This window comes from Hyla sarda, chromosome 3, assembly GCF_029499605.1.
Source record: "Hyla sarda isolate aHylSar1 chromosome 3, aHylSar1.hap1, whole genome shotgun sequence".
Classification (NCBI taxonomy): Eukaryota; Metazoa; Chordata; class Amphibia; order Anura; family Hylidae; genus Hyla; species Hyla sarda.
Genome location: NC_079191.1, coordinates 178,559,691 through 178,578,562, shown reverse-complemented (window position 1 = coordinate 178,578,562; position 18,872 = coordinate 178,559,691). Strand labels below are relative to the sequence as shown.

Below are 18,872 nucleotides of genomic sequence, written 5' to 3'. Positions count from 1 at the left end.
GGGGGCTGTTCTGATGACCCCCCTGGGCATTTGCGCGGGGTGCCTGCTGAATGATATCAGCAGTCACCCCGGCTCGCTCCCCGCCCGGCGGGGACCGAAATGGGTCCTTAAGTACCAGGACGTCAAGGCGTATCCATATGCCCTAGGTCCTTAAGTGGTTAATGCCGCAGCCAGACTCATCTTCCTCTCCAGCCGCTACACCGACGCCTCCTCCCTGTGCCAGTCACTACACTGGTTACCAATTCAGTCCAGAATACAGTACAAAATCCTCAGTCTCACACACAAAGCTCTCCACAATGCTGCACCTCCCTACATCTCCTCTCTCATCTCCGTCTACCATCCTACACGTTCTCTCCGATCTGCTAATGATCTCACACTAACATCTTCTATAATCCGAACTTCTCACTCCCGTCTCCAAGACTTCACTCGTGCTGCACCGGTTCTCTGGAATGCTATCCCTCAATCCCTCAGACTCAACAACAACATCCATAGTTTCAAACGTGGCCTAAAAACACATCTCTTCAGACAGGCCTTTAACATTCTCTAATTGGCCTTAACATATCCTCAATATATCCCCACACCTCTTGTTTGAATAGTTATTGTGTAATATGTCTGATACTTGTCTTTGTTTGTACCCCATAATTGTAAGCGCTGCGGAATCTGTAGGCGCTATATAAATAAAATAAATAAATAAATTTCCGGTATTAACCCTTAGACTCAGCGAACAAAAGTTGATCAACAGATCAAAAATGTAAAAAAATATAAAATAAAAAAATACATCCCAGCAGCTCAGTCGATCAGCTGAGGACACATGAGGAGAGTCTCTACCTTCTTCCTCGGTGTCCGATTGCTCCAAGCCTGAAATGGCATAGCATTGATCAGTGTATGCAATCAATGTATTGATTGGGGCTATTACATTGCAAAAAAAAAATGTAAAAAAAAAAAAGTTAAAGGGGTATTCCAGGAGTTTTTTTTTTTATTTGACTATGCTACAGGGGCTGTAAAGTTAGTGTAGTTCACAATCTAGTGTCTTTACCTGTTTGTGACAGTTTTCTCACAATTCTTCTGTGATTTTCATCTCACTTGGTGGGAGAGAGATCAATCTGCAACTAATGCAACAGCTGTAGGCACCCTGATTGAAAACCACAGGTCTTTTGAATGGATGCAGCTCATTTATGTTTCAATGGGTGGGGTGGCTGATGAGTGGGAGGGAGGAAAATGGAATTGTGGGATTTGTTGTCAAAAAAAGAAAAGTCAAACAGGAAATACCAGTTCACAAAAAGCTAGCCACAGTGTTATGGTAATCTTACAACATAGCAATTTAGCCCCAAGACAAGCGCAGACCCTTCCTAAACATGTCCATTACTGTCTGCCAGGTACATACTAAAATCACCTTTAATACATGTGATTTAACCCCTTCCCTAATAAAAGTTCGAATCACTCCCCTTTTCCAATAAAAAAAAAAAAAGATGTAAATAAAAATAAATATAAACAAACAAATGTGATATTGCCGCATGCCTAAATGTCCAAACTATAAAAATATATTGTTAATTAAACCGCATGGTCAATGGCGTACACAAAAAAATTCCCCAAAATTTTTTTGTACCATAAAAATAAAAATAATGAATAAAAGGCGATCAAAAGTCCCATCAAAACAAAAATGGTACAGATAAAAACTTCAGATCACGTCGCAAAAAATGAGCCCTCGGACATCCCTGTATGCAAATTTTTTTAAAAGTTATAGGGGTCAGAAGAACATTTTTGGAATGTATTAATTTCCGTGCATGTAGTTATGATGTTTTCCAGAAGAAAAGCTAAATCAAACCTATATAAGTAGGGTATCATTTTCATCATATGGACCTACAGAATAAAGATAAGGTACAATTTTTTTTTTGTTTCAAAGTAGATTTTTTGGTAAAATGACTGATGTCATTACAAAGTACAGCAAAAAACAAGCCCTCATATAGGTCTGTAGGTGAAAAATTGAAAGGGTTATGATTTTTAAAAGGAGGAACAAACCAAAGTGCAAATACGGAAAAAGGCTAGGTCCTGAAAGGGTTAAGCAAGGAGGTCATTAAACAGGTTAAGCAAAGAGACAGGATTTTGGTGAATCAATTGTAATCAAGATTATAATTTAATGTAAGATTAAAAAAAAAAATAAAAATGACTGGGCAGCAGGGATGCCTAGGAATAAGAGAACAAATCCTACGGTAGTTATAGTAGTCCATGCACAGCAAACATTGACATCACCTGGGCAATTTTGCCAGGGAGTCTGGTAATGCGGTAGCCCCAGAAAGAAAGTGAGCAGAAGAGAGAATGTTTTTTTTTACCTCCATTACCTGCCATCCAGCCCCTTTAACAATGTGTGTAATTACTGAATATGACATTGTAAGAAGGATGTAAAACAGTGATCCTCAACCTGTCCACAGTGATCCGAAGGCTGGGAGTGCCAAGTTGTCATTTTGCAATAGATTGAGAGCCACAGGTTGAGAATTACTGATCTGAACATAAAAACAGAGCAAACCTTTTGGAAAAAACATTGCAGTGCATTCATTATCAAACACATAAAACCAAACAAAACATTGTAAGAGAAAACAGTGTGGAGGATGGAGGAATAACAACCACATTTAGCTGTAACTGGAGGGTCAAACTAGTGGAGGGTCATATCAACTAGTGAACAAGCAATCTTTAACCCCTTAAGGACGCAGCTCATTTTCACCTTAAGGACCCGGGCACTTTTTGCACATCTGACCACTGTCACTTTAGGCTGCTTTCACACTTTGAAGTTCACCCGTTAATAAACGTACGTTTGAAAAATAATTATTAACGCCCGTTAAACAACCCCATTCAAGCCAATTTTTTTTTTCCGTTTACCCGTTATCACCCGTAATAGCCTGTCATGACTAACTGACGTTAGTTGTAACGGGAGAAATAACGGGACATGCACTCATTTTTCGCCCGTCACAAGAAACGGGTAAATTAACGGACGTTATTTTTAACATTGAAGTCTATGGCCCACGGACGTTAGTAAAGCCACCCGCTAATGCCCGTTATTATAATGGACGTTATTTTTACTGAGCATGCTCAGAAGAGGTGACATCAGCAGACTCCTGCAGTGCTGAGGGACTACAACTACTCCCATCATGGAACAGACTTGATTCCATGATGGGAGTAGTAATTCCCTAGCTGCGGGAGTCTGCAGACAGCTGGGGAGGCTACATTAGTGTTTGTACTACTACCCCCATCATGGAACAGAGTATGTTCAATGATGGGGGTTGTAGTACAGGGGCTGAGGGATTGATCGCACCGGGTTTCACTTATGAGAACCGATGCAATCTGAAGTTATTAAGCAGGGGAGCGAGCGACATGCTCCGCAACCCTGCAATGTATCAGTGTGTTTTACTTTCATTTTTGAATCCCCCGCGGTGATCCCTGAATGGCTGGTACTGAGGAGCCAATCAGGGCTCTCAGAGGGGGATTTAAAAATGAACATTGTGAGTAGCAAGGGGCCATATCTATATTAAAAGCATTGTGGGGGGCAAGATATATAGCGCTGCAAGGGGGGGGGGGGGGGGGGGGCAGCAGCGCATTAGATATGACCCCTGCCGGCGCGTTAATGAATATATACCCCCCGCCAGCGCATTAAACATATACCCCCCACCGATGCATTAAATATATACCCCCCGCCGGCGCATTAAATATATACCCCACACAGTGCATGGGTAATGTAGCCTTGCAGCGCAGCGCTTCTATATACCTATGCCGCTGCAGCGCTATATGCGAAAAGCATTCTAGCAGCAGCATCACCCACCCCATGCTGCTGATAGAAATACTTTTCATACATAGCGCTGCAGCGGCATATGTATATAGAAACGCTGTGGAGGGGCAGATAACGCTATATGTCTGCCCCCCAGTGCTTCTATATACATATACCCCTGCGGCACTATGAATGAAAAGTATTTCTATTAGCAGCGCATATGCGCCGGCTGGGGGGGTATATATTAATTAATGCACCGGCGGGGGGTATATATTTATAAATGCGCCGGCGGGGGTCATATGTAATGCGCTGCTGGGGGGCTAGATATATAGGCTGTATGTCTGCGCCCCCCCCCCCCCCCCCCCTCAGCACTTTATATCTTGCCCCCACAGCGCTTATAGATATGGCCCCCTGCTACTCACAATGTTCATTTTTAAATCTCCCGCTGGGAACTCTGATTTGCTCCTCGGTACCGGCCATTCAGGGCTCCCCGTGGGGGATTCAAAAATGAAAGTTAAAACTCACCATGCCGCCCGCTCCCCTGCTTAACTTCTGATCGCATCAGGTCTCAGAAAAGAAACCCGGTGCAATCAATTCTTCAGCCTCTGTACTACAACGCCCATCATGGAACAGACTTTTCTAGGATGGGGGTTGTAGTACAAACACTAATGTAATTTCCCCAGCTGTCTGCTGACTCCCGCAGCCAAGGAATTACTACTCCCATCATGGAAACAAGTCTGTTCCATGATGGGAGTAGTAGTAGTCCCGGCTGTGGGAGTTTGTAGGTAGAGGTGTTACAGCCATACATGAGGGATGTTATAACGGGTCTTAACGGATGAATATTTATTCAGCCGTTAGCACCCGTTATTTAACGTACGTTTTTTACACAGAAAACGGACGTTTAATAACGGAAGAATGCTCATAGTGTGATAGCAGCCTAAAGTATTAATAGCTCTGGGATGCTTTTACTTTTCATTCTGATTCCGAGATTTTTTCGGGACATATTCTACTTTATGTTAGTGGTACATTTTTGTCAATACTTGCAAAATTTTCACATTTTTCATTAAACTTTGGGATTTTTCAAGAAGAAATTATGCATTTCTTTAACTTTGAAACTCTCTGCTTATAAGGAAAAAATGGATATTCCAAATAAATTATTGATTCACATATACAATATGTCCACTTTATGTTGGCTTCATAAAGTTGACATGTTTTTACTTTTGGAAGACATCAGAGGGCTTCAAAGTTCAGCAGCAATTTTCCAAAGTTCAGCAGGCATTCCGGTCCGGTCCCCGACCAGCTAGCGGCGGGGACCGGAATTCCCACAGGAGTACCCATACACCCTACGTATTTAGGAGTTAGGATGCAGGGCGTATGCATACGCACTGCGTCCTAAAGAGGTTAACTGGTTTGTAAGCAAAGCAATGAAGATTATGTAGGGATGTGTTCAGCAAACCATCCAGTATCTGAGGAGTAGCTGAATTCTGTCATTGGAAGCCAGACCGTTTGATAAACTTGAGTCCTGGGCTTCAGTAGATATTCCCTGCACTCAGGTTACCAGCAATGTCTTAGCAGTTGAATTATTTTATGCACTGGTAAATCAATGTTTATTTTAAATACAAGTGATCAGTCATTGAGGTGTTTCTGCTACGTCCTCAAACATAGGTTACCTGTTCTTGCTCTAGCACTGCCATGCGTTCCACAAGACATTTATTTTCCTGCTCTTGTACCCACAGAGAACTCTGGAGCAACTCCAGTTCCAGCTGCAGAATATTTAAAATTTTATTTAAATAGATCACATAAGAAATAGATGCAAAGAAAACAAGCTGACTGCTGAAAAGTAACCATGACAATATGTAAAGAAGACCTACCAGAAGATAAGTAAAATGGGTCCTTAGCACACAACACATGAAAACTAGTTAACATCAGACTTCAAATCATATTTCACTATTTAAGATCTCACCAAAAATCTTATTTACAATGAAGAGTCATTTTTAATTTTCTCTTAGGTGTCCTGTAAAGATGCACTCGCATACATTTTGAAGGGAAACTGACACATTGTTCATCCAATAAACAGGGTTATAGTGTAAGTGAACCTGATTAAAAAGAGGTAATAAAATAAAAAAATACATACCAAATCTATAGTCCAGTTCTGGAGATCCAGGCTGTATACAGGCACCATTGCTAATATGTCATGCACAAAAGGAGGCATGAGCCAGTATACAGGGCATCCCTGCCTCCATCCTTCCAGCTTCCATACACTCTTCCAACTTTCGCTCACATGATCGAAGGGTCTATGAGGTGGGCTGGCATCCAAGTGCAGAATGGGATGGAGGCAGTGAAGCTCTTTATACTGGCTCCTGCCTCCATTGAGCATGGGATATAAGCAATGGTGTGGATGAAAAAGGTGTCAGTTTCTCTTTAATGTAAATACTTAACTTTACACCTGCATAGAGTGTAAGCTTTGTGTTTGGGACATCAGAAGTCTGTAGTAGTTTGATATTTGAGACTTCAAAACATTTACACATTTAATTTAAGACTGTATTTTTAACTAAATACAGTAAAATAAGACTTTTGGTAGCATTTTTTTTATACGGACATAAATTAAATACAGATGTATTTTTTTTACTGTGTACGAACATACTGTGAAAGTTTATACAGAAGGTTTATCTGAGGGCAGCATAAACTAGTGGCAGATATGCTGATTCTACTGACGTATTACTAATATGTGTTGATGCAACTGTTCTTCCAACATACAGGAAAATCAGTGTAGTGCCAACATTGCTCCACCTGGCCACCAGCCACTGTGTGCTCTCTCCTGTCTGATAGCACTCCTCTGTTCCCTCTCCTGTCCGATAGCACTCCTCTGTTCCCTCTCCTATCTGATAGGAGAGAGCACAGTGGAGTCCTGTCAGACAGGAGAGAGCACAGAGGAGTACTATCAGACAGAGGAGTGCTAGCCCACCCTCACTTACTAGTCCATGCCTGTGCCTCAGCTTGGAAAAAGACATGATTTATATATATGAAAAGGAAATAAAATGTTCTTGTGAAGTACACTGCTCAAAAAAATAAAGGAAACACTAAGATAACACATCCTAGATCGGAGTGAATGAACTAATCGTATGAAATACTTTCATCTTCACATAGTTGAATGTGCTGACACCAAAATCACACAAAAATTATCAATGGAAATCAAATTTATCAACCCATGGAGGTCTGGATATGGAGTCACACTCAAAATCAAAGTGAAAAACCACACCCCAGGCTGATCAAACTTTGATGTGATGTCCAAAATGAGGCTCAGTAGTGTGTGTGGGCTCCACGTGCCAGTATGACCTCCCGACAATGCCTGGGCATGCTGCTGAGGTGGTGGCAGATGGTCTCCTGAGGGATGTCCTCCCAGACCTGGACTAAAGCATCCGCCAACTCCTGGACAGTCTGTGGTACAACGTGGCGTTGGTGGATGGAGCGAGACATGATGTCCCAAATGTGCTCAATCGGATTCAGGTCTGGGGAATGGGCGGGCCAGTCCATAGCACCAATGCCTTCCTCTTGCAGGAACTGCTGACACACTCCAGCCATATGAGGTCTAGCATTGTCTTGCATTAGGAGGAACCCATGGCCAACCGCATCAGCATATGGTCTCACAAGGGGTCTGATGATCTCATCTCGGTACCTAATAACAGTCAGGCTACCTCTGGCAAGCACATGGAGGGCTGTGCGGCCCCCCCAAAGAAATGCCACCCCACACCATTACTGACCCACCGCCAAACAGGTAATGCTGGAGGATGTTGTAGGCAGCAGAACGTTCTCCACGGCGTCTCCAAACTCTGTCACATGTGCTCAGTGTGAACCTGCTTTCATCTATGAAGAGCACAGGATGCTGGTAGCGAATGTGCCATTCTTGGTGTTCTCTGGCAAATGCCAAAAGTCCTGCACGGTGTTGGTCTGTAAGCACAACCCCCACCTGTGGACATCGTACCCTCATACCACCCTCATGGAGTCTGTTCCTGACCGTTTGAGTGGACACATGCACATATGTGGCCTGCTGGAGGTCATTTTTAAGGGCTCTGGCAGTGCTTCTCCTTGCACAAAGGCGGAGGTAGCAGTCCTGCTGATGGGTTTTTGCCCTCATATGGCCACCTCCACGTCTCCTGATGTACTGGCCTATCTCCTGGTAGTGCCTCCATGCTCTTGACACTACACTGACAGAGCAAACCTTCTTGCCACAGCCCACATTGATGTGTCATCCTGGATGAGCTGCACTACCTGAGCCACTTTTGTGGGTTGTAGACTCTGTCTCATGCTAACACTAGAGTGAAAGCACTGCCAGCATTCAAAAGTGACCAAAACATAAGCCAGGACGCATAGGAACTGAGAAGTGGTCTGAGGTCACCACCTGCATAACCACTCCTTTATTGGGGGTGTCTTGCCAATAGCCTATAATTTCCCACCTGTTGTCTGTTCCATTTGCACAACAGCATGTGAAATTGATTGTCAATCAGTGTTTGCTTCCTGAGTGGACAGTGTGATTTCACAGAAGTGTGATTGACTTGGAGTTACATTGTGTTGTTCAAGTGTTCCCTTTATTTTTTTGAGCAGTGTATATTAGAAAGGTTAATGTTTTGCCAAGATGTACAACATATAAAAAGTTTTTGAATCTGACAGTGCCCACTTCCTAACGGGAGTCACGCACATAGTAACTTTTGGCATCTGTGTCTATAATGTGTCAGTCAGTGGCTGGTGGCCAAGTGGAGCAGCGTGGCACTGAAGTATATTAGAAATGTTAATGTTTTGCCAAGATGTACACATTTTTTTGAATTTGACAGTGCCCATTTAAATGGGCACTGCCAGATATAAAAACTTTGATGTTGGAAAGCATGCAAAACCAATAGGTTTTGTAATTGCTTTCATTAAATAAGAACTGGTGGTTATCACAGAAAGGGACCTGGCCCCTGCCTGTAAATGAAAAGTACTTTCACTTTGCAATCATTCAAACTAAATAAAGTGAATTCTAAGAGAAATATTTGGCATAGGCACAAAGATTATATGTACATGATCAGGACGAGATACTGAGCAACATATAACAGTTCTTTTTTGTGATCTGACAGGTACGCTTTAAGCTTTTTTTGGCTTTCTGATCGCCTTTGGCCGGAGGGGGTCAAAGAGGTGGGATTTGCAACTATCATACATTTATGGCATATTCAGCGGACATGCCATAAATGTCAAGATGAGTATACCCTATTAACTGACATTTGTCTGCCTCTATAGCCACTTTGTTTTTTTGTCGTTTTGTGATTAAAGTTTAAAAAAAATCCATGTAAAAGGCACAGAACTAAGTACATTAAATTACCTTGTTTTCAGTCAACTGAACCTCCAGGTTTTGTTTTTTCTCCAGGAAATCATTAAGAGTCTTATAAAGCTTTAAAATAAATAAATAAATTAATAAATAAAATATATATGTAGCAGGATTGGTAATGCGAATAGCTGGCAATGAAGTGTGAGGATAAGGGGAGCCGATCAGAGGTATCTTTTTGGATGTGTAACCATGTAGTACTATAATATATATATATATATATATATATATACACATACACACACATTATATATATATATATATATATATATATATATATATATATATATATATACATACATATATATACATACATATATACACATACATATATACACACACACACACACACACACACACACATATACACACATACATAGTACAAAGAAAACAATCAGTTTGCAAAATGTATGGTGGTCTGAAAATCTGTCACACCAAATATGGTTTGTATTAGGGGTGCTCTCTAAAAGTGATGGTCTTTAGAGAGGTTTTATTGTATATATACAGAATGTGAACATAGATCTGTGTGATACCTCCTCTTGTAGCAATATCTTTTCATTTTCTAAAGTTGCCTTGTCCTGACGGGCTGAGTCTAGCTGAGCTCGCAGATAAGAAATTGTGTTTTCTTGCATTTCCATTTGCACAGTATTTTTCTGCTCTGCATGGGCTGCTTTTTCTGTACACTTATTATGCTCAGTACGGAGTGATTGTCTGTAATTACACATCAATGGTTAAATATTAAGAAATTCTGCAACTCAGGTGGTCTCATGAATGCCACTCCACCTTTTTTACTTCTTTAACCTGGCACGCACACACACAGTGGACAGTTCCTGACATGGACAGAGGTGTCAGCACAGAGCACTGTGGTCAGACAGAAAAGAACTACACAACTTCCTCTGTAGTATACAGCAGCTGGTAAGTACTGGAAGGATTAAGATTTTTAAATAGAAGTAATTTACAAATCTGTTTGACTTTTTGGCACCAGAGTACCCCTTTAACATTTTTTTAAAATTTTTTTTTTATAAGCAGTACAATAATAGTAAAAAAAACATAGATATAGATATCATTTTAATAGAATCAACCAACAGAACACAGATTACATGCAATTTTTACTGTAAAATGCACCCCCTCCATTCCAAAAGAAAAAAAAGTTGTAAAATCGTGGTTCTCTTTTCAATCTTATCAATTCTTATTTTTGTAAAATAAAAAGGGTTATAACAAAGTACAATTGGCCGCACAAAAAATAAAAATCAAGCCCTCATTTGGCCTTCTGGGGCTTTGTTCTTAAGGCCGCATTCACACTTCGTTTTTACATTACGGTGCCGGATCCGGCTGGGGGAGGGGCAAACCGTGTGTGAATGCAGCCTAAGGGGTTCATTTTGCTTTATGCAAAAATGTGGTCAACCACAGTATTGTTTATGCCAAGAAAAAAATTTGCTAAATTTATTTTTATTTTTTTAAATAAAATTTAAGTCAATGGGAAATGGATTATGCATACAGTGGAATTCGCTTAAACCATATACATTAAATGAACAGTAATAACGCAGTGTGAACCTAGCCTAGGAATTCCATTTTTGTCTAGCTCAGGTAAGCAGGTCAGGACTTTGTCCAGGTTTGTGTCGCTTTCACCAGAAAAACAGAGGTCTGAAAACCCAACCTACTATTTCTTTGTCAAATAATGTAGATGCTTGGTCTAATGGCATCGGCCAGCGATGCTGCCAAGCAGGCAAGAAGGTGCATATTTCCATACAGCAGGAGAGCCTGCAAAATTTGGACTGTGATCTGGCCACTTTGGACACTAACAATTGTTTCCGGAGGGACAAAAAAAAACAACCTGAGGTGGTGGCTCTCCCTAGAAAAACAGCCAGTCACTCACCCCTCCTACGAGGACAGAAATAGTGACTGATGTACCGTATTTTTCGCCGTATAAGACGCACTTTTTCTTCCCCAAAACTGGGGGGAAAAAGTCAGTGCGTCTTATACGGCGAATACACCCCTATCACGGTGGTCCCTGCGGCCATCAACGTCCGTGACCCGTGGCTAATACAGGACGCGGTGATGCCCTGTATTAACCCTTCAGACGCGGCGATCAAAGTGGACCGCCGCGTCTGAAGGGAAAGTGACACTAACCCGGCTGTTCAGTCGAACTGTTCGGGACCGCTGCGATCTCACCGCGGCAGTCCCGAACAGCCCGACTGAATAGCCAGGTTAGTGCTTACAGGACACCGGGAGGGACCTTACCTGCCTCCTCGGTGTCTTCTCCGTTCAGGGATCCCCTGTATGGCCGGCGCTCTCCTTCCTCGTCATCACGTCGTCGCGTACGTGCGTAACGACGTGATGGCGGCAACGGAGAGCGAGGATACCCGGCCGGCAGCAGAGACGTTCCGGAGCGACGGGGACACGGCGACAACGATGGAGCGACATCCAGGGCAGCGGTGACGGGTCCGGAGCGGCGGGGACACGTGAGTATTACCTCCTATGCAGTGCTCTTCAATCTGCGGACCTCCAGATGTTGCAAAACTACAACTCCCAGCATGCCCGGACAGCCAACGGCTGTCCGGGCATGCTGGGAGTTGTAGTTTTGCAACATCTGGAGGTCCGCAGGTTGAAGACCACTATTGGGTTCAAAATATTTATTTTTTTAGATTTTGCCCCTATAAATTGGGTGCGTCTTATACGCCGGTGCGTCCTATAGGGCGAAAAATACGGTATGTTTAATAGGATGGAGCACCTACAAGGTGAGGCAACGGTTGAAAGGTACAGGTTCCCTGTCAAAGGTTATCTTCCAACATCAGAAAGATGAGAGCTATTCAGAAAGCTCCAATAAATTGTTTGACCCAGCTAACCAGGGAAGAGCAGTAAAAGGTCAAGTCAAATGATATGACTACAACATCTTACACCAGGGAGGTACAAGATCTATTAACCTTCAGAATTTTACATGGGCAGAGATTTTCCTTCAGCATGGGCTCTGTATGTAATCACTATCCTATGGAACTTTAATAGAGCATATTTTTTTTGCCTACACCAATGATACCCAAGGTCATAGGGTACATTCACACCACGTTTTGTTCTTACGGTCACTGGAACCGTCTGGGAAATCTCAAAACCGGGAGCTCCCATATCCCAGCTGGACCCAGCCAGCAAAAAAAAACCTGATGATGCATATATGTAAAGGAGGTAAAGGAGGCCTTAACCATTAGAATAAAATTGAACTTCAGGCTGGTTGGTTTGAGCAGAACCATCTATTTTACTCTGTACGCTTAGTGTTAATAATTGAGATGTGAGTAACATACAGTTTTGTTTCCAGCTGTGTTCTCTCGCTTAGGATTTTTTGCACTTCCCCACCCAGGTTTGTCTGAAGAACCTTCAGCAAAGCATCCTGTTCTTGCAGTTTTTTTGCCATAGTGTCTTGTGCTACCTAAAAGTCATTTTAAACAAATGAAAATTATAGAAACAGCTGGTACAAACAGCAGCATTGACATTGAATGGAGCATTAAAAAGAAAATTAATTGAATGTTGGGGAGACCTTGAGTTCCTGTTGGTGTTCTGTCACAAGATGTAGGTTTTGGTTGGTAAGTTTCTGCACAGTCTCAGTTAGTTCCAAGCATTGATTCTCCAACTGCTGATTTAAACACTGCAAATACAGAGTAAATATCTCAAGATCTATGTAAGGAATAAATCTGTCAGATATTCTATATCCTTGGTGAGGTGATAAAATTTATGTAAAGCAAAACAAAAGCATATTAATAAAAAAGCACTCAATATGACATATTATGAAAGGGGTAGCCCGGAGAACTAAACTAAACTCCGACTATTCAGGCCCCCCGCGATCTTCTGTACGGCAACCAACTGTTACACTGAACTCAAACGCCAACGTCGTCATACCCCCTGCTATAAGACACTTATCTGCTACCCTGTGGAGAGGAGATAAGTTTAGTACCCCAGACTACCACTTTAAAGGGGTACTCCGGTGAAAACCCTTTTTCTTTTAAATCAACTGGCTCCGGAAAGTTAAAAACAGATTTGTAAAGTACTTCTATTAAATAATCTTAATCCTTCCTGTACTTATTAGCTGCTGTATACTACAGAGGAAATTATTTTCTTTTTGGAATGCTCTCTGATGACATCACAAGCACAGTGCTCTCTGCTGACGTTATTATAATAATAATAAGTCTTTATTTATTTATTGCTGTCATTAGTGGGGTTTGAACCCAAGGCACTGCAAGGCAGCAGTGCTAACCACTAAGCCACCATGCTGCCCTTAGCATACATCTGCTATGCACGGTTGCTAAAATGGACAGAGATGTCAGCAGAGAGCACTGTGCTAGTGATGTCATCAGTGTTCCAAAAAGAAAGGAATTTCCTCTGTAGCATTCAGCAGCTAATAAGTACTGGAAGGATTAAGATTTTTTAATAGAAGACATTTACAAATATGTTTAACTTTCTGGCACCAGTTTATTTAAAAGAAAAAAGGTTTTCACAGGAGTACCCCTTTAAGTGCTATTATAAATCATACTGGAAATCAAACTTTGCCATAATTCAAAAAAAGGCTTGAATATTAGTTCTGTAGCCTTATTTTAAAGTTTGAGTTTACATCTACTTTGGAGGTTCAATGCAGTATGGTAATTTTTGTTGTTCTGCTTCTTTAACGTAGCAAAACAACAACAACAACAACAACAACAAAAATAACAGTTGCGTGAACCTAGCCTAACAGTGCACCTCTGGATACAGTTTTAATAATTTATTATATAAAAAGGAGAAGCATAGACTCTTTATAAAGTATTTAACTTCCTTTTAGTATCAACTCCATAGATTTTTGGTAATGTGTGGGCAAACAGTGCACCCGAACTATAGTGCATTGTTTTCTAACTTCTTGGCCTCATGGTTATCCCTTAGAAAACTAAATTACCTGGGGCACCCCTACAAATATTTTTTTTCATGTCTCATTGCCCCCAGCATTAATCACGTTAAGCACCCACATCTCATTTCCCACTCCCCCCAGCATTAAATCACATTCAGGGCTCACATCTCTTCCCCCATCATTAATCACATTCACGGCTCACATCTCACTCCATCAGTTGATTTTGTAGAAAAAAGTTGAGATTTTTTTTAACCCCTTAAGACACAGGGTTTTTCAATTTTTGCATTTTTCATTTTCTCCTCATCACCTTCTAAAAATCATAACGCTTTCAATTTTGCACCTAAAATTCCATATTATTTTTTGTGCCACCAATTCTACTTTGCAGTGACCTCAGTCATTTTACCAAAATATCCACGACGAAGCGAAAAAAAAAAAAATTCATTGTGCAACAAAATTGAAGAAAAAAATGCAATTTTTTAACTTTTGGGGGCTTCCGTTTCTACGCAGTGCATTTTTCGGTAAAAATGACATCTTATCTTTATTCTGTAAGTCCATACGGTTAAAATGATAACCTACTTACGGTATATAGGTTTGATTTTGTCGTACTTCTGGAAAAAAATCATAACTACATGCAGGAAAATGTACACGTTTAAAATTGTCATCTTCTGACCCCTATAACTTTTTTATTTTTCTGCGTACCGTCCGGTATGAGGGCTCATTTTATATTGATCAGAATTTTTTTATCACTTTTTATTCTTCATTTTTCCATGATATAAAAAGTGACCAAAAATACACAATTTTGGACTTTGGATTTTTTTTGGCGCGGGCACCATTGACCGTACGGTTTAATTAATGATATATTAATATAGTTCGAACATTTCTGCACAAGGCGATACCACATGTTTATTTTTATTTACACAGTTTTTTTTTTTTTTTTTTTTTATATGGGAAAAGGGGGGTGATTCTTACTTTTATTAGGGAATGTGTTAAATGATCTTTATTAACTTTTTTTTCATACTTTTTTTTTATTTTTTTGCAGCGTTATAGCCTCCCCCCCCCCCTAGTGCATTGACACGGCAAAGATCAGTGTGTGTAATCGGAGGTCGATTGCTCAAGCCTGGATCTCAGGCTTGGAGCAATCAATCGCCAACTAGCTGATCGGGACATTGCGATTTCACCGCGATGGTACCGATCTGCCCGACTGAACTGCTGGGAAGCTTTTACTTTCATATTAGACGCGGTGATCAACTTTGAACTTTTATACCGGGTACGCCCTGCTTCCTTAAGAGGTTAAAAGCAGTACAACAATAGAAAAGCATGTAACCTTGAGTTTCATTTCAATCATATTGACCCACAAAATAAAGAAAATTTCATTTTTACCATAAAGTGTACAGCGTGAAAACAACCGGTTTTTAAATGTAAATTAAACCTTTTTAATGAAAAAAATAATAATAAAAGTATATTAGAGATATGTTGTAGTACATAAGTACTACAACATATCAAAAAATAAAGTTGGTGACAGTGCCCATTTAATGCCAAAATGTGCTGCGGCCTTAAGGGGTTAATATATCCTTTAACTGTTTATATTTCAAACTGTTGCATAATTAGTTTTTGAATTGTTTGTCGGGATACAACTTGCTTGTAGTTAATGCTACTTAATGTACTTAGGTTAACCAGACACATGTCTACAAATTTCAACCTACCTTTGTCCTTCACAGGACTTCCTGAGTTCCTAGTTCTATGTTCTATTCCTGCATTTTTACCTGTTTTCCTGCTACAACCCTCCCCCTCCCCCTTCTCCACCCCACTGCCAAAGGTTCATCCTTTACTCCTTGGTGGCCATGAAGGGTGCTAGCCAAAGAGAGGCATATCTATAGTGTAGGGTCCATCCTAAATTAGGTCACCATAAGGTGGTGGGATGGTAGACACTATTTGGCCAAATAGTAAGCTAAGAACCTCTATTTTTCTCTATAGCAGTACTGCAGAGTAAAACATGATAGATAGAGATATATTTTATATATATCTTAGCCCTAGCAGTGCGCTGCTGTAATTCTTTTGTTTGTACTTGTAGTTCAGCATCAGCAGCTTGCACCTATGTACTTGTATATAATAGTTGTGTAGGATGTGCTGACCAATTTTTGCTTTTTATGTCGCTTGCATTGCATTTCAGGGGCAGTCCTACTCATATGAAGATTATGTTATTGTCAAAAATAATCCTATACAACTGAACTGTATGCAACTGATTTTAGACACAGTATGTTTCTGCATGAAAATTAATCTCCTATTGAATTCAAAAAAGGAATATCTATACAATCCAAAAAAAAATTTAAAAATCAGTTTGGCTTTTACATTCTTAATTGAGGGGAAAAAAAACTGTAATGTCACTTTTCTGCAAGTAAAAAAAAAGAGATTTCCTCCACTGTAAAATCTGAATTAAAATCAGCCGCGTGGATTTTGAGGTGGAATATAATTTACAAAGTGAACAAGCCGTTAAAATAAGAATAATAAAAAGGAGAAATTAACTGAATCTAATACAGGCACAATTTTCACATACAAAGGACAGAAAATCCATATTCAATAACATTTGACCTCAATACGGCATTTTCAGTCATATACAGGATTTCATAGCATTATATATATATATATATATATATATATATATATATATATATATATATATATATATATATTATTTTTTTCCCCTGTACGGTAATTTGTTTTTAATAAACATTTTTAAAAACAAAATAAATTCACAAAACAGTAAACAATTGGGGAGTACACTTTCCAGGCAATATAGCAAATAAAAATAATTAAATTGAGCGTCCAATCTTTGATAGATATGGGTGGATAGAAAAGAAATGGTCAAGTTAGGAATTCACAACCAAAGTAGGACTCCATACATAGTAATAAGAGAGCAATCCAAAGACAGCAGTAACCATCAGCATTACCTCAGAACACACACATGAAAAGGGAAAGGAAAGAGAAAAAAAAAAAAAAAAAAAGAGGAGAAAAAGGAGGGGGAGGGAAAATGAGAAGTCTTTGGGTCCACCAGCACTCCAAAGGATGGGCGCTGCTGCTAAAACCATGTACAAAAGTTGTTTTTTTTGTTTCCCTTGTCAGAACTGGATGAATAAGTGTCCATACAGCCATACAGTCCTCACAGCATGTCAAAGGGACAGAAAATTGGTACCGAAAAGGCTGAATAAGAGTGTATGAGCACAAGCAGTGGGAAATGTCTGCCTGGGGCACCACAGATTCCGTGGGCTAAATGCCTTTCTTATGACCTATGAGTGAAGATATGTGTGTTCTCTACAGGGTCCTTAGAGTCATTTAAACGTATCTAGTAGAAGGTAGGGGTTTCAATGAAAACTCTAAGATTTTAACCCCTTAAGAACCAAGCCTATTTTGACCTTAAGGACCAGAGCATTTTTTGCAATTCTGACCACTGTCTCTTTAAGCATCAATAACTCTGGGATGCTTGTACTTATGAATTTGATTCAGAGATTGTTTTCGTGACATATTCTACTTTATCATTGTGGTAAATTTTCGGCGATACTTGCATCATTTCTTCGTGAAAAATTTGAAAATTTAGCATTTTTCTAACTTTGAAGCTCTCTGCTTGTAAGGAAAATAGACATACCAAATAAATTATTGATTCACATATACAATATGTCTACTTTATGTTGGCATCATAAAGTTGACATGTTTTTACTTTTGGAAGACATCAGAGGGCTTCAAAGTATAGCAGCAATTTTCTAATTTTTCACAAAATGTTCAAAATCTGACCAGTTCAGTTTTGAAGTGGATTTGAGGGGTCTTCATATTAGAAATAACCCATAAATGACCCCATTATAAAAACTGCACCCCTCAAAGTTTTCAAAATGATATTCAGAAAGTTTGTTAACCCTTTAGGTGTTTCACAGGAAACATGTTCTTGTAAGACCCAGCATACTATTTTGGAAACTATACCCATCAAGGCACTTAACAAGGGGTACAGTGAGCCTTAACACCCCACAGGTGTTTGATGACTTTTCGTCAAGTCAGATGTGTAAATAAAACAAAAAAATTTTTTTCACTAAAAGGCAGTTTTTCCTCCCCAAATTTACCATTTTTGCAAGAGGTTTTAGGAGAAAATGCCCCCCAAAATTTTTAACCCAATTTTTTCTGAGTATGGAAACACCCCATGTGTGGATGTTAAGTGCTCTGCAGGCGAACTACAATGCTCAGAAGAGAAGGAGCACCATTGAGCTTTTGGAGAGAGAATTTGTTTGGAATGGAAGTCAGGGGCCATGTGCATTTACAAAGCCTCCATGGTTCAGAACAGTGGACCCCCCCCACATGTGACCCTATTTTGGAAACTACACCCCTCATGGAATGTAATACAGGGTGCAGTGAGCATTTACACCCCACTGGCGTTTGACAGACTTTTGGAACAGTGGGCTGTGCAAATAAAAACAATTCTCATTTTCATGGACCACTGTTCCAGAAATCTGTCAGACACATGTGGGGTGTAAATGCTCACTGCACCCCTTATTACATTACGTGAGGGATGTAGTTTCCAAAATGGGGTCACATGTGTTTTTTTTGGTGTGTGTGTGTGTGTGTGTGTGTCAGAACCGCTGTAATGATCAGCTACCCCTATGCAAATCACTTCAAAACGTACATGGCTCTCTCACTCCTGAGCCTTGTTGTGCGCCCGCAGAGCATTTTACGTCCACATATGGGGTATGTCCATATTCAGAAGAAATTGCATTACAAATTTTGAGGGCCTTTATTTCCTTTTACCTCTTGGGAAAATGAAAAGTATGGGGCAACACTAGCATGTTGGTGTAAAAAAATAATTTTTTTTTTTTTTTTTTACAACAACATGCTGGACTAGACCCCAACTTTACCTTTTC

General features: G+C 40.3%; 1 protein-coding gene across 3 annotated transcripts in view; it reads right to left on the bottom strand.

Moving 5' to 3' along the window:
* CCDC150 (coiled-coil domain containing 150) overlaps window positions 1-18,872 on the bottom strand; it is a 133,651-nt gene that overhangs the window by 60,087 nt on the left and 54,692 nt on the right. For all 3 annotated transcript variants that reach the window (XM_056565628.1, XM_056565627.1, XM_056565629.1), the window contains 5 exons: window positions 12,640-12,747; window positions 12,407-12,531; window positions 9,647-9,824; window positions 9,111-9,179; window positions 5,428-5,520 (listed from right to left, as the gene is read on the bottom strand). In XM_056565628.1, the coding sequence (XP_056421603.1) occupies window positions 5,428-5,520; window positions 9,111-9,179; window positions 9,647-9,824; window positions 12,407-12,531; window positions 12,640-12,747 (573 nt within the window). The remainder of the gene's footprint in view (window positions 1-5,427; window positions 5,521-9,110; window positions 9,180-9,646; window positions 9,825-12,406; window positions 12,532-12,639; window positions 12,748-18,872) is intronic.